Source organism: Vulpes vulpes, chromosome 12 (assembly GCF_048418805.1).
Source record: "Vulpes vulpes isolate BD-2025 chromosome 12, VulVul3, whole genome shotgun sequence".
NCBI lineage: Eukaryota > Metazoa > Chordata > Mammalia > Carnivora > Canidae > Vulpes > Vulpes vulpes.
Genome location: NC_132791.1, coordinates 139,269,088 through 139,284,767, shown reverse-complemented (window position 1 = coordinate 139,284,767; position 15,680 = coordinate 139,269,088). Strand labels below are relative to the sequence as shown.

The 15,680-nt window shown below is 41.3% G+C and overlaps 1 protein-coding gene across 1 annotated transcript in view; it reads right to left on the bottom strand.

The window, feature by feature from the left end:
* Window positions 1–15,680, bottom strand: part of COX10 (cytochrome c oxidase assembly factor heme A:farnesyltransferase COX10) — a 127,393-nt gene that overhangs the window by 88,050 nt on the left and 23,663 nt on the right. The window contains exon 4 of the mRNA XM_026005529.2: window positions 9,164–9,288. Coding sequence (XP_025861314.2) covers window positions 9,164–9,288 — 125 coding nt within the window. The remainder of the gene's footprint in view (window positions 1–9,163; window positions 9,289–15,680) is intronic.

Sequence of the window (15,680 nt, the reverse complement as noted above, 5' to 3'; positions counted from 1 at the left end):
GACACTGGGAAAGGGCGAAGTCTCTGGGTCCCCCAAACCGGGTTTAATCACAACAGGCTACCCAGAGACACGAGCCAAGAATCATTAACTCCAAAAAATCCAAACTGGTATTATTTTCATTATATCTCAGTTAAACATCTACTTGTTCAATTCAGGAACCATTTTAACCAGCATTTCTTAGATTTACCAGAACTGCCTACGCCATTCCCCATCACCTACAAAATGACAGAGAATAAATAATGTCTGCTGAACCCAAGTAACAATACATTCAAATGTGGAGAGTTCAAAGAGAAGTAAATACAGACTCGAATAAATGTGTACATACATTCATACACATGCACACATATTACAGTTTGCAAGTATCACCCAAGTCTCTTAGTACACTGAGGAAATTAAACATACCTTCCCTTCCCATTCTCTATTTTGAGAACCTAACTGGAGACAGTTGATGGATAATCAGATTCTGAAAGCACAGAGGATATGAGCTAAAAAACAGACCACACTTTCATATTAATAACAACAAAAACAGGGATGCCTGGTTGGCTCAGTGGTTGAGCATCTGCCTTTAGCTCAGATCATGATCCCGGAGTCCTGGGATTGAGTTCCACATTGGGCTCCCTGCAAGGAGCCTGCTTCTTCCTCTGCCTGTGTCTCTGCCTCTCATTCTGTGTCTCTCATGAATAAATAAATAAAATCTTTAAAACAAAAACAAAAACAGCTAATAAACTGAGCACTTAGCTTTCCAAAGGTAAAGTGCTTTACATCTTCCACCCTCATTAGAGACAGCTATATTACCATGTCCACTATGGCAACTTCACCTTTGGTACTTAGTAGCATAAGATGTTGGCAGTTAGCTTGGTAGAAGACTCATATTAATGGGAATAACCCTATTCTGACATGGTGACTGGACCAGGGCATTTCAGTTGGAAGGAGAAAGCAGTGCACCCGCAGTCCATGGTCCACAGGGTCTGCTCCCAACTTGACCATTTTCAGATGTGTGATCAATGGCAACACTAAGCTTCATTTTATTCCTCTACAATGCTGGAATAATGCCACCTCACAGACATGTCATAAGAAGCAACATAAATAAATGGATTAAGTAATGGCCAGTTAATGTGGCATGTAAATCACAAAATACTATCTACCAATATATGTTCAAATTGTCATCATCTCTGCATTTGCTGGCAAAACTTCACCGAGAGTTATTTTGGTTATGAATACCAATGCCAAACTCACTCTACTGAGATGGATCATTCCGGAGAGGGGAATCAAATGCAATTTAGGAACTATGTAGGGTTATATAAATTCAGGAAAAGAGACTTTGCATTTAAAATGCATTTTCTTCTGGACATTGTTCAGTAATGTTCCTCATTTGCTTTATATAAAAAACATATTTAGTTGGAGACTCTTTCCCACATGCTATTCAAAGACTCTGGGCAAATCTGATCTGGTGCAGTAGCTAATGTGAATCATCTGAATAAGCCACAAGTTATGGGCTTCAGAGGCCAGTGAATGAATGCAAGTTGCCCACCGGTTAAAACATCAAAGGCAAACAAATCACAACATTCGGAGGAAAAGTATATTTCTCATATTGATTTTTCTTACACATAGGATGGTCTATGAATCACATCACTGGTGTTTGCTAACATCAGTCTTATTCTCCTAGAATATGCCACCGAGTTTAATAACCACTTTTGTTCAACACGGAAGATGAAAGTCAGTTCCTATCGCTCAAGGCAGACTGCATAGTCAAAACAAAAGAGACATCACAGAAAGGGAGAATGGGGAAAGATGCATTAGATATTAATCTCATATTCAATAGGAAAACAGAAAAATCTTTATCTGTTTCTCCTTTCAGAATTTAAAAGGCTGTGAATTTTCTATGGCCCTACCCACCCTATAATTCAGGGCTTTTTATCCAAAGCTCTTCCTTTTTACCTTATTTCAGCCATGAAAAGTCTCTCAAGTACTGTCAGTATCAAACAAAAAAACACGTCTCTTCTTGACCTTGTTTCATTCACACTCTTGATCTCTTTCATTTCCTTTCATAAAAACTCTTCAACATTTGCAGAGACACTAGATCCTAGAGATAACATACCCTTATCAGCTTTACTTTCTAATTATAACCTACCTCACAGATCTGAAAGTCTACTTATGTTTTGTGCCTTTCTTCTAATTTTCTCCAAAATAAAGTCCCCAAGAACATCAGCGGTTCTTAGAGCTAAGTCTAGGTTATGAATTCATTCATCATTTATTTGATCTTTCAAAAGAGACATGGGGGCGGGGGCCAGGAATCCTATGAACCAGGACTTAAGCAGATGAGATAATGTAAAATGGTGAGATTACTTGGTATAGAGCAAGTGTGAAGTTAATTGTTAGCTGCAATTATTGTTATGATTAACACTTCTTTCTACTTTGCCCTGCTTCCACCATAAATGTTCCTTTATTCCCAACATGACTTCCTTAGGAACCTCACCCTCCTGGCCTGCTGTATGCTCGTGAGGAAGAGGTGCTAGATGTACAGGATAAGTAAGTCGTAATTGTTGGTATGGAAGGTGAGAGTTCTCCAGGAAAGAGGTACAGATGAAGAACTACATGGTGGTAGCACAAGTGCCCATTAACCATGGTTAGAGAGTGATATCTTGAAAGTACTGTCACATGGAGGAAACACACTGAGCATTCCCAGAGAGAACAAGGAGCAACAGGATGCAGACTGACTCCATATGAGGAAGACATCTCTAATCATGGGGCGGCCCACCTAGTGAAGCAGCTGGCTTGGAAATTAGTGACAACTGTGGTAAGTAGTATCTGCCAGGGGCACCGTAAGAATGAGAGAGATCCATCAACAGAAGAAATCGTCAACGTCCTTGAACGACTTACTAACAGAGTAACGGTGGAGAAGATTCTTAAAGCTCCACAGTTTGGCCTGGCAGTGGATCCTACCTGAGACCACGGAAATGGTGAAAAAGAGACATGCCCGGGGGCCTGACCTGCACTGAGGAAAAACCTCACTTGTCTAGTCCGCACATGCGTGAGCAGAAAATCCAGAACCTGAGGCCAGATCTTTTGGTACGAAGGTACTTCTACCACACCTCATTTCAATCGAAGGACTGAGGACCCAGGTGGGTTATGAATAGAGCTCATATAATTTCCTGTCCAAACTAGAATAGTTGAGAGGGGGCATTATTAATAATTACTCCAGGGACACAAGCATAAACCAGGCCATATGACCACTCCAGTGATCAGTGGGTAGTTACAGGCTGAAAAATGTGAGCCAGAGAAGACCTGAGGTAGAGATTGGAGCCAGGACCTTGGGTAAAGACCTAAGAGTGAAATCAAAAGTAGAAATCATTAAAGCAGTGGTTCTCAATCAGGGGTGATCTGGGTCCCCAGGGAACGTCTGACAATTTCTGAAGACATTTTCAGTTGTCACAACTAAGGGGTGTGTTGCTAACACCAGGTGGTGGGTAAAGACCAGGGATGCCAGGAAGACGCCCCACAAAACACAGGATAGCCCCTCACAACAAAGTCATCCAACCCGTGCGGTCCAGAGGGTGAGGGCTGAGAATCCCTATATTAAAAATTAAAAGACATGCTGGCACAAACATATGAAACATGAAAATGTTCAGACCCTACATGACAGAGTTAATAATCTGATCTGCACGCATCTGAATATAGTGGCAAACACAAATAACCAATAAACATTAGACCCCCATCCCAAAACAAAAAATAATACTGCCTTCTAAGTAATCAAAACAACCTGAATTAAAAGGACACACCTAATGTTACCTACAACCTGGCACAGATTTCCTAACATGAAATGTCGGTGAGGAGCACTTCACATAGAAGCATAAAGTGATTTAAAACAAGCAAACACATGAACAAAACACATTCCAGGAAGGAATTTCTCTGCACTTACAACACATATCTTTTTTTATTTTAACTTTTTATTTTATATTTTATTTTTTTTTAAAGATTTATTTATGGAGAGAGAGAAGGTGGGATAGAAGGAGGGGTAGAGAGGATCTTAAGCAGACTCTGCACCAAGTGCAGAGCGCAACACAGCGATCCATCTCACAACCCTGAGATCATGACTTAAGCCAAAATCAAGAATCGGATGCTTAACTGACTCAGCCACCCAAGCACCACTTAACATTTTAAAAACTACATATCTTTTAAAGCACAATTTTAGTAATTTATCTAAAGAAATAGCTAAGTACATGTTCAAGTATTTAGCTACAAGAATTTCAGCTCAGCATTATTTACCTAGGCAAAAGAGTAGTAATCCCTAAAATGACAAATAAGGAGAAACTGATTAAACAAATCACAATATACCTCTATACAATCATGTTACTTCAAATATTGACATGGAAAAACGCTCATGATTATTTCATTTTTTTTCTTTTTTTTTTTTTTTTTTACAATTTTTTATTTATTTATGATAGGCACACAGTGAGAGAGAGAGGCAGAGACACAGGCAGAGGGAGAAGCAGGCTCCATGCACCGGGAGCCCGATGTGGGATTCGATCCCGGGTCTCCAGGATCGCGCCCTGGGCCAAAGGCAGGCGCTAAACCGCTGCGCCACCCAGGGATCCCGATTATTTCTTTTAAAGGAGAAAAAGTATACAAGCCGTATGTATCATACATAAATCATTTCTGTGAGAAATTTATATGTGGAGATTGTGTGTAAAAAAAAAAAGCCTATAATAATATAAATCAAAATGTTAACAAGTGAGTCTGTTTGGGTGGTGGGATAGATATAAGCACTACAAAGCCAGAGCTTTCCAGCTGTCCTCTGGTGTAATTCTAACACATAGAGCAGCACCTGGCACAAGATAAACACAAAATAAAGAATATTATTGCTATTTTTGCTTAGTTATATTTTCTCACTGATTTGCAATGGAAACATTATTTGCATGACACATCTTTTTTAAATGTTACTTTTATATTTTATTTTATTTTTTTAAGATTTTATTTATTTATTCAGGAGAGACAGAGAGAGAGAGAGACAGAGACAGAGACAGAGACAGAAAGAGACACAGGCAGAGAGAGAAGCAGGCTCCATGCAGGGAGTCTGCTGTGGGACTCGATCCTGGGACTGCAGGATCACATCCTGTGCTGAAGGCAGATGCTCAACTGCTGAGCCACCCAGGTGTCCCTTAAATGTTACTTTTAAAAAGAATAATTCAAAGGTGAAACAGGATGTTTTACAAAGAAATGGCAGTAATGTCACCTACCTCATGGGGCAGTAGGGCTTAAATAACCATTTCTGTAAATATGCTTTGTAAACTCTAAAACACTGTACGAATGTCACCAGTTAGTTCTTTTCTTAAGACCCTATGTTCCAAAGTTAAATCAGCCTCATATATGCTTTGGCTGGTGGCCCTCGCCTCATTCATGTCACATCCACTCACCTGCCCTCTAAAAACAGAGATGTGTGCAATATGGCTTCAAAAGCACAAAGCTGCAATGACAGAGCTCGGGCTGAGAAAGTGGGTACACCCATCAGAAGGAATAGCAGGTCACCCACAAAATGGGTCTTGTAGAAATGTATTTATTGACACGTACTCCTAACCTCTATTAAGAAAAATCATCTCTATGTAATGTAAAATAATCCCCAATACAGTTTATTATAACCGTATGTACTATGTCAAATACTCAATTATGCTAACAATTTTCTGACAGTTCTTATCTTTTTCAATTTTGTAATTCATTCCTCTTGAATTGACTCAGCTTTTCACTTTGAGTTGCTTGTTTTTCAAGATTTGATCTGTCAAAGCCATCTATTACGTTTTATCTTTCAGTTGCTAAATTTTATGGATGGCTTTCATTCTTTGGAGGTACACCCACTTTCAGGTCTCACTATGGTTTCCAATGAAGCATGCATCTGTTTTATAAAAAATGGATGTAATTCCCTCTTACATTTTAATGTTAGTGGTTTCTTATATACACATACATCTCTTTATGCGCCAGTCATTACTTCATAAATCAGAAGCTGAAGCTCATTCTCTCTCCCTAAAACAAATGTAGGAGCTATTTCCCAAAGCTTTATTTTTCCTACATTCACAGAGAGATCACAGAAGTAGGGTACAAAGAGGCAGCACTCAGAACTAAATTAATAACAGCTAAAAGAAGTATTTAAAAAATATGAAATGTTATTCAAATCCTTTAGTATATGTGGGCAGAAAGAAATTTTTTCTCCCACAGAACTCTGTTAGAAGCTGAAAACTTTTATACATACCAACCACATATATGCATTCTTTAAGCTGGATGCCAGTTCCCTAAAAAAAAAAACGGGAAGCTCTTGCTTTTCACCAACTATTTCTTTATCTACCCGCTATTCAAAACTCAGGTAAAGGTTTGTTGCCCAGTGCTCTTCATTCTGCTTACGTTAATTAAAGGTGGTAATGAAAATGTACTCACATTCCTTTATTTTAATTTTATGAGGCTGCTTAGTAATACTAATTGAACTACAATCCTTCCAACAAAATTTAGAAAATATTGTAATTTGGGAAGCTTATTGATATACCATAACAGTGGAATTCAACGATGGTGGGCATTACAATGTTTAAGTAGTGTGATGTTTCCAAAGGAGACTGGAGCCCAGGGTGAGGGGAAGGAGGCGATATGATGAATACAAGAAAATGAAGAAATTAAGGAGCCACGTTATACAACACTGAAGAAGCCTGGCAGGGGGTAGGAGTGACCATGGAGGAGGATGTGAAGTGTTCCACAGGAAGAACGGGACAAGTGAGTGCAGAACGGGGCTAGGAAGCCAACCTAAGAAGGAAACGCTGACAGAAGGGGCAAACAACACGATTTGTCAGTTCCAGAAATAATCCCATCATATAGTTGGCTCCTTCTCAGTAGTATGAGATAGACCCTAACTCACTCCCATAACAAACATACTTCCTACAGAGAGATGCAACAAAGTAGCCAAATACATTTAAACTTTTAAAATTTAGGGACCCCTGGGTGGCTCAGTGGTTGAGCGTCTGCTTTCAGCTCAGGGCGTGATCCCGGGGTCCTGGGATCGAGTCCCGCATTGGGGTCCCCGCGGGGAGCCTGCTTCTCCCTCTGCCTGTGTCTCTGCCTCTCTCCCTGTGTCTCTCATGAATAAATAAATAACATCTTTAAAAAAATAAAGTAAAATAAACTTTTACAATTTCTAAGACCTTGGTTTATGTTCAGTTTCTAGAAGTTTCGGCCCAAATGTAAATCATCCCATGCTTTTTATTTCCCTCAAGATATTTTCTTGCTATGTGTGACAGGCTTTTTTTCCACAATAAAAAAATCACCTTTTAGGGAGGAGGATGGGAGGGGTATGGCAGCTCAGACTCAAGGCTGTATTATTTTTTATAACATATTGGGATTTCTGAACCATTTGATGCTTATTAGTCAGTTGTCATTTTTCTAAATATCTACACTTTCATTTTAAATTGTGTTCAAATCTATAGAATTTAAGCAGAAGACAGCAGTTAGTTAATAAATATCTCGAGGATAAACGCAGCTCTTCAACTGAATAAAGGAGCCTCAAAACCAAAATGAGTTCCTGGCTTAATCTCATGACCTAGATTTGTAACTAAATAAAAGTAATAATTTTAAAAATATTTTGAGAAATAGACCCAAAATAGCAACAAAAATCCATTTTGCTTATATTGCGCTCTATTCAAAATTTCATTAAAAACATGTTCATTATAAAACCAGGATTCTTCTCTTAGCCAAGCCAATGAGGGAGGGGAGCAGAAGGAAAGAACAATCTGGAAGAGCTGTACTGTGGTTTACAAGATGGGACAATACCAGGATTAGCTGGCCCTCCGTATGAGACTGCTTGGACATTAAAAACAGTAACAAAAATAAATTTTATTTGAAATAGATTGATCCCTCCTCCAAACAGCTGATAACACATTGTAAAAGCATAATGGTTTGAGGCATCACTGAATTAAAATTCCCATATTTCACTGCATAAACTTATATACCCACTCAGCCATGCTGTTTTCCTACCACTAACTTGAATTCCTATTTTAAAACCATGCCAACTCCTCTCGGGTGTTCTGGTGATGAAAACGACTTTCCTTAAGTTTTAGCCAAGACTTTTTCACTCTGGTATCTGATGTGGTGGCACATACCACAATCACGAGGCGGGGGGAAAGAACTATTTTTTTGAGACCTATTTTGATGTTTAAAATAATAGGGGGGGAGGGAAACAATGCATTAAAAATAATATGCTAATTAATTTTTAAATATATTCTGTGATTCCATACACCAAGTTTCCTGAATACTGAATTACTGTTTTTTTTTAAAGCTGGATAAAATAATAATAATAATAATAATTTTAAAAGACTTAAAAATAAAAAGCTGGATATACTTCTTTAAAATACATTGCTGGGGTGCCTGGGTGGCACAGTCAGTTGAGCCCCCGACTCTTGGGTTTTGGCTCAGGTCATGATCTCAGGGTCCTGGAATCAAGCCCTGCATTGGGCTCCACGCTCAGCACAGAGTCTGCCTGGGGTTCTCTCTCTCCCTCTGTCCCTCCTCCCCCTCTAAAATAAAGAAATAAATTTTAAAAAAATCGAAACGTTGTTATATATGTAAACAAATGCAAACAAAGCAAACCAAAGAAAGAAGATCACATAAAATGAAAAGCTCAGGGGAATGTGTCTGAAATGGATGACAGCAGAAAGTCTGATGGCTCTGAAACACGTCTGACCCAAGGACTCCTGGTCAGCTGAAGTAGAGAGTTGACTGCTCTCTCATGTGAAAACCATTCACTTCAAAACATGAGAGACATCAGCTCTGTTACCCAAGAGACCTCTATAGGATATGTAGTGTCACAAATTACTGGAGCCTCTCCATCTGTATATGTGGTATGGGAAGTCGTCATCATCTTCTTTTTTTTTTTTTTTTTTTTAAGATTTTATTTATTTATCCATGAGAGACACGGAGAGAGGCAGAGACATAGGTAGAGGGAGAAGCAGGCTCCATGCAGGCAGCCTGACGTGGGATTCAAGCCCAGGTCTCCAGGATCCCACCCTGGGCTGAAGGCGGCGCTAAACCGCTAAGCCGCCTAGTGCCCTGGGAAGTCTTTTTGAAAAACGTGACAATACTACCACATAAGAAAAAGTAATAATACCATGATAAAGCTGAAAAGTGACTCACTGACCTGATTGATGGAGTTGGCAGCACAGGATGCAAGGCCTGTTCCCAGAGAAGTAAGCAGGAAACAGGGCCAGTCAAAAGGTCCTGGGGCCAGTGCAAATCCAGCTGAAGTGGTGCTGACAACCAGAGCTGCAACACAGAAACAGAGCAGACGTCTCATCACCAACGCGCACTCCGGATGATAAAAGCCAAAAAGCAAACCAATCCATTTCATCAGTGTCACAAACTATAGGCTAATCCTTCCATTAAAAAGTTTAAAAATTTTTTTCTGATTATAAAAATTATATGTGTTCATTATTGTAAAATGCTAATTTTCCTTTAACTCCATTATACTCAAGAGTAAAAAAAAAAAAAAAAATCAATGTTCTAGATCCAATCATTTACTTAATCATTCAACAAACATTTACTGAATACCTAACCTGTGATCAGTACTATGTTGGACACCACGTGGCGTACAGGATAAAGGTATGTACGAGCTCATTCCTGCTCTCAGAGATTTTATTGGACAGGGAGATGATAGGCATATGTTAGTAACTCTAACACAGGGGAGCATATTGCAAGTATCCCAATTCTGTGACAAGCTCCAGACAACCTGAGCAGAGGCTCACCTGTAAAAGAAGATGATGGTCCTGGGGTCCAGACTATGGTAGAGGATGACCAGAAGGAGATGATAATCCTATTGACACCCATAGGAACAAAGGGACGTGGCAAGGTGCAGAAGCAAAGCCATGTAATTCAAGCATCCACTGACCTAAGGCTGCTCCTTCCCTTAGGCCCTGGTCCTTCTTTCCTAGGGGTTTACAGCAGCTGAAAGGCCCAGAAATTGTACTAACACAGGACTGCAGAAATTCACTGGAAAAAGGATCACCAATGGTGGGCTGACTGAAGATGTCAAGAAGATGGCATTTAAGCTGGATCTTCAGGATGAGGGGAGAAGAATGGTAGGGGGGCAACATCACAGGTAGTTGGACAGTCCCAAGAATAGGCACAGGGCAAGAAAGACCAATGTCAAGAGTCTAAAGTAGTCTGATGCCAGAGGCTTCCTTGTCCCTCTTCCAAATGACATTTTATAAACAGTTCCTATCAGTCTACTTAGATGGTCCCTTGACACTACAACCTGTAACTCGATCATCTGCCATGTGAATGCTTCTCATACCTCTCTCTACCCACTCATTGTTCTCCATCAGGAAGGCCTCCTGCTCTTTAAGCAGGCCAAGCTTCCTTGCCTTTGGGTTCCTGTACTTTTGTGTCCCTTTCCCATGCCTCCTTCCATATCCTTCAGATCTTGTCTCAAATATGACTTTTTTTTTTTTTTTTTGAGACAGAGCAGGCGAGCAGGGGATGGGGAGGAGTAGGAGGAAGGGCAGTGGGAGAGGGAGAATCCCAAGCAGGTTCCACACTCAGCACCAAACCCAACAGGGCTTGATCTAATAACCCTGAGATCATGACCCAGCCAAAATCAAGAGTCGGATGTTCAACCAACTGAGCTACACAGTACCCCTGAAATAGGAGAGACACCCCCATATTCATGGAATATGAAACCAGAGCTCGGGAAAGACAGTGGGGAGGCAGGAGAGGCACAAAGCTCTGGAGTCACTTGCCCAGAGACCACAGCTGAGCCCGAGGGAAGGGATGAGATAATCAATGAAGAGCAGTGGAAAGAAGCATATAAAAAATGTCAGAACTTCAGGATGCCTGGGTGGCTCAATTGGGTTAAGTGACCAACTCTTGATTTCAGCTCAGGTCCTGATCTCAGGATCATGAGATAAAGCCGCATGTCGGGCTCTATGCTCAGCACGGAGTCCACTTGAGTTTCCTTCGTTCTGCCCCTTTTCTTGTTTCTGCTCACACTCTCTCTCTCTCTAATAAATAAAATCTTAAAAAAAAGGAATGTCAGAACTTCACAGATGGGAGAAAAGGAAACAGTGTCAGACACAAAGAACCTTAGGAGACAAGAGTCAGGAGGACAGGTATGGTGGAGAGGCCACAGGAAGCAGGACCAGAGGTACCACCACGGACATGGACAAGAAATGGTAGGGAAATTGACAGCTCCCCCTAATGATCACCAATTGGTTGACATGTCCTTCAATCTAGTTTTATCAGTAACATATAGAAACTCTTGTTATTTTACCACATGGACAAGCACCTAATGTCTAGACTGGATATAGGCTTCCTGACATTTCCATATTTCCTTGCTTGGGCTCAATGTTAATATATAAAGGTGACGTGAGCACGTGTACCGAGATGGTCACCCAAAACCAGAACATGTGCTTTGGCAATGAGGTCTCACCTTTAACAACATCGTCCACAAATGTGGTATGCATCCAAATATCCTGGGAGAAGATGTACCTCCAGAACAGAGGGCAGAGGCACAGTGTTAAGTACACAGCAGAGCAAGTCCAGGAATGAGCACCCGGGTGTGGATAAAAGGTTACAAAAAGATAACCAAAGATTAGGAGCTGGGGGCAAACGGGAGGAGAGAGGCTGGCCCAGGCCAGGCCATAAAGCATGCACTGCTCCCTGCCTCCCTTTCTCTGTTCTGGGGGCCTGGCCTGCCCTGGCCCACGTCTGGTACAAGTGGGAGTGTAGCAATCTCACATAAGTCCAGAACAGTGAATAGCCACGTGGAGACTTACACCCAGAAAAAAGTGCCACCATGACTCCAGGCTTGCACACAGTCACTGCAGGTGCCAAGTAAGAGGACATTTTACCCACATACAAAAGGGAAAGAACAGCCCCTCACTTAATGACCCATTGAGCCATGTATACCTGCATACACAAATTAAGCACCTGTTTCAGACCAAACAAAACTCCTTTTAGAATATTTAGAGAATAGCTCCCTTCTGCAAGGAGGCTTTCTCATTCTTTATAGATACACACCATTAATCACAAAGCCCTGTGGATGGGCTGGTGTCCTACAATGAGTCATCTTGCTTTGAACAACTCGGGAGCTCTCCAGAGGTCAGGTGCCTCCTTCCATATCACCATGAGTGGTGACAAGCCAGGAATGGAAGCAAAATCTGTTAACATCTGGGCTACTTCTCAACTGAACCACCCAGGAAGATGCACAGGTTGATGGTGTCATTGGGAGAACTGGAAGGAAAAGAGGGGGCAGCCCCGGTGGCTCAGCAGTTTAGCACCACTTTCAGCCCAGGGTGTGATCCTGGAGTCCCAGGATCGAGTCCCTCACCGGGCTCCCTGCATGGAGCCTGCTTCTCCTTCTGCCTGTGTCTCTGCCTGTCTCTCTCTCTGTGTCTTTCATGAATAAATAAATAAAATCTTAAAAAGAAAAAAAGGAAAAGAGACAGCGGGTTTTCCCTTTTCTCTCACAAAACAAACTAAGGAAACTGCTTCCCCCATGGAGTCAGTTAAAAGAATTCCTTTATTTTTTATTTTTTAAAATTTTTTAACAATTTACTTATTTATTTGAGGGAGAGAGCAGCAGGGCAGGGGCGGAGGGAGAGACTCCCAAGCAGACTCCCGGCTGAGTGTGGAGCCCAACATCAGGCTCGATCTCACGACCTTGAGATCATGACCTGAGCCAAAATCAAGAGTCAGATGCTTAACCAACTAAGGGCCCAGGTGCCCCTGAAATAATTCTTGACTCTATGTTAAAGCCTTGAATCTCAAACCCAAAGCAGACTACTTGTAAACAACTATGGTAGTAAAAAGAACATAGAAAGCCCACAGTAACTTTCTCAATATACAATCACTAAAGTCTAGAGTCCTCAAAATAACTGTAGCTCTAAATATCCACATCAACAGTTTGTAGCATGTTTTATAGACAAATAAGAAAGAACAATTTCCACCTTCACAAGACAGAACCATAATCACTGAACTGTCAAAATAAAAGTACAGTAAGAAGTTCACTTTGTTTAAAACCAGAAAGGGTGTGTAGCTACATGAAAGTAAAAGCAAAATTGTTAATCCAGAGGAGAAAGCATCCTGTTTTTCTTTTTACTTGCCTGAGTTTGAATGAGTGATGAACGATACAGGATGTATATCAAACTTTGACTAAAGGGTCAACTCATAAGTTGAGAAGAGACAGAAAGTGGTTTGCAAAAAATTGACAATGGGAAAGAAAGGACTATGTTTTAGTAAAACCTAAGGATGACTCAATTTACAAAATGGAAAGACTGCCTAATTTAAAACTGTACAAATTGTAAATGGTCACGTACACTAAAAATTGATAGGGACTATTAGTAGCATTATTTATTATACAGGAGGAAATCTGCATTTTATAAGACGTTTCTTAAAAAACATCAAAATCCAACAAAGAATGTATTTACACTTACTTCATCAAGGCAATTAATTTAAAGAAAGAGAAAGGCAGAAAGGATTGATAAACTATACAAGAAAAATTGACCAAAGCAATATTCTCATTATAGCACGGCCACAACTGTAATTAAACTTTTCATTGATTTCCTGGGATTCATTATGTGGAATCATTTTGCAACACCAGGATCTCATTAAAAGTGAGTGTAATATATTCTTTCATTAATAACACTTGAAATTATATTTTATTTGGTAATCTCATGTTCTGTCCCTTCACATGTAAACATAAAATCAATGCTGCCAACAAAGCATGACCCATCTGATAGAGGCCCAGGGGCACGGGACGGCAAGCCCTGGGATGACGTTGGAAGGAAGTCAAGGAGGAGTAATATGCCCACCCCGATGGGGCCTGACCCACCACCATTCCCACCCCTGGGTCCATGTCCAGCCAAGCATCTCCACGCAAAGAGAGTTGGCAACAGTGAGGGAAGGTGCTTATGATATAGGCAGTCCTGACTATTAGGCCCAAGCTCAGCTCATTAGCAGCTTCACCAATCTCTTTGGAACCATAAGGCCTGTCCTTAAGACCAGCCAAGGTTGCCTTCTCCACAGCCCATCATTGACAGGATCCAACAAATTATGTTTTCTTGTCTGCCAGCCTTCTCCAGAAAGAAGTTCTCACTAATGCTCTGTGTAACATATATTTATTCTGGAATAGTCGCAAGTACACCTGCCCCACTGGGCCTGAAGAAAGCAAAAGTCCCTGATGTCAACCACCGAAGAGGGTCACACGGCAAGGAACTGGGGAGAGCCTGGAAGAGGAGCGCGATCCAAGCCAGCAGCTGGAGAGAAAGGGGGACCTGGCAAAGAAATGAATTCTGCCAACAACCAGCGGGCCTGGTTGAGAATCCCAGTGAGAATCAGAGCCTCAACGAATATGCGGATTTCAAGCTTGGTGAGACCCTAAGCAGAGGGTCCAGCCAGTGAACTACAGAAGCTGGGAGATGGTAACAGTGTGCTGTTTTAAACTGCTAAGTTGTGGGGACCTGTTTTGCAGGAAAAAGAACACTAGCACCTGCCATGATGAGGGTGAAACGCAGGAACGGGCGGTCTGTCAACCACACAGAGAACTGATGGCACTGGAGAAAGATCTCCTCCAAGGACCAAGGAAAGGCCAGGGCAGTGTGCTGGGTAGGAGGTGGTGAGGGCCTGGGAAGGGCAGCAACAGTATACAAGCAGAGGTGTGGAGACGCAGTTTGAGGGCCCTGGCACAGGCCTTCTGTACTGAACACACATGTGGTTACGGCAAGGAGCTACCTTGAAGAATAATACAACCTTTGATTAAGGTCAAAGGGAACTTAGGGCCAACTAGTGTAATTTCTGTACTGATCCAAGAATGCTGGGACAACCTTTCAGAAGGATGTGATCCCCAAATCTGGAGACAGGAAGTTATTACCCCCATCTGTACAGAAGAGCTCCAGCTGTTGGGACCATTCTCTCTAAAGAGAGTCAATCTAGCTTCCTTGAAATAGCTCCACATAACCTCTCTCTTCTCGAGCAACACCAAAGCACCCCTCTCTCAGCACGGTCCTTTAATCACGCAAATGCAACTATCCCACCATCTTGGTTTCCCCCAGCTAAGTGACCCTGGGGACCAACAACTCTTGACTTCCACACACCTGTCCATGCCATGTGACACTTTACAGAGACACACAAGTGTCTCGCTGTAACAGAAGCACTTAGCACAATGCCCGGCAGATCAGGGCTTACTGGCGGCACTCTTGGTGATTCTTGAAATGTGGTTTCTAGAATTCTTGGTGAACTATGTCTCTGGCCACTAAACTTAGACTTAACATTTTAAAGAGGTGCCTTAAAGGAACTTCAAGAGACAACAAAACCCTGCCTACAAACTCCTTCTGCCTCTATGTTGTGACTCCCAGTTACTTCCCTGTGGCTCTAGGGGAGTGATGAGAGAGTAGTCCTTTCACAAATGTGGACTAAAAATAATAATGATAAAAAACAAAACTTACATTACATTTGTGAAGCAAGGCAAGCAATGGTAGGTAATAATGTCTGGTTTTATATATGGAGACAGTCCTGCACAAATCAGTGGTAGTGAACTCAAGCCAGGGTCTAATCAAGAGAATCATACTGTTTATGCACAATATTTGGTTCTCTGCTTTACGGGATATTCTTTGACAAATGCAAAAAAAAAAAAAAAAAAAAAAAACAAAGACAGAAAGACT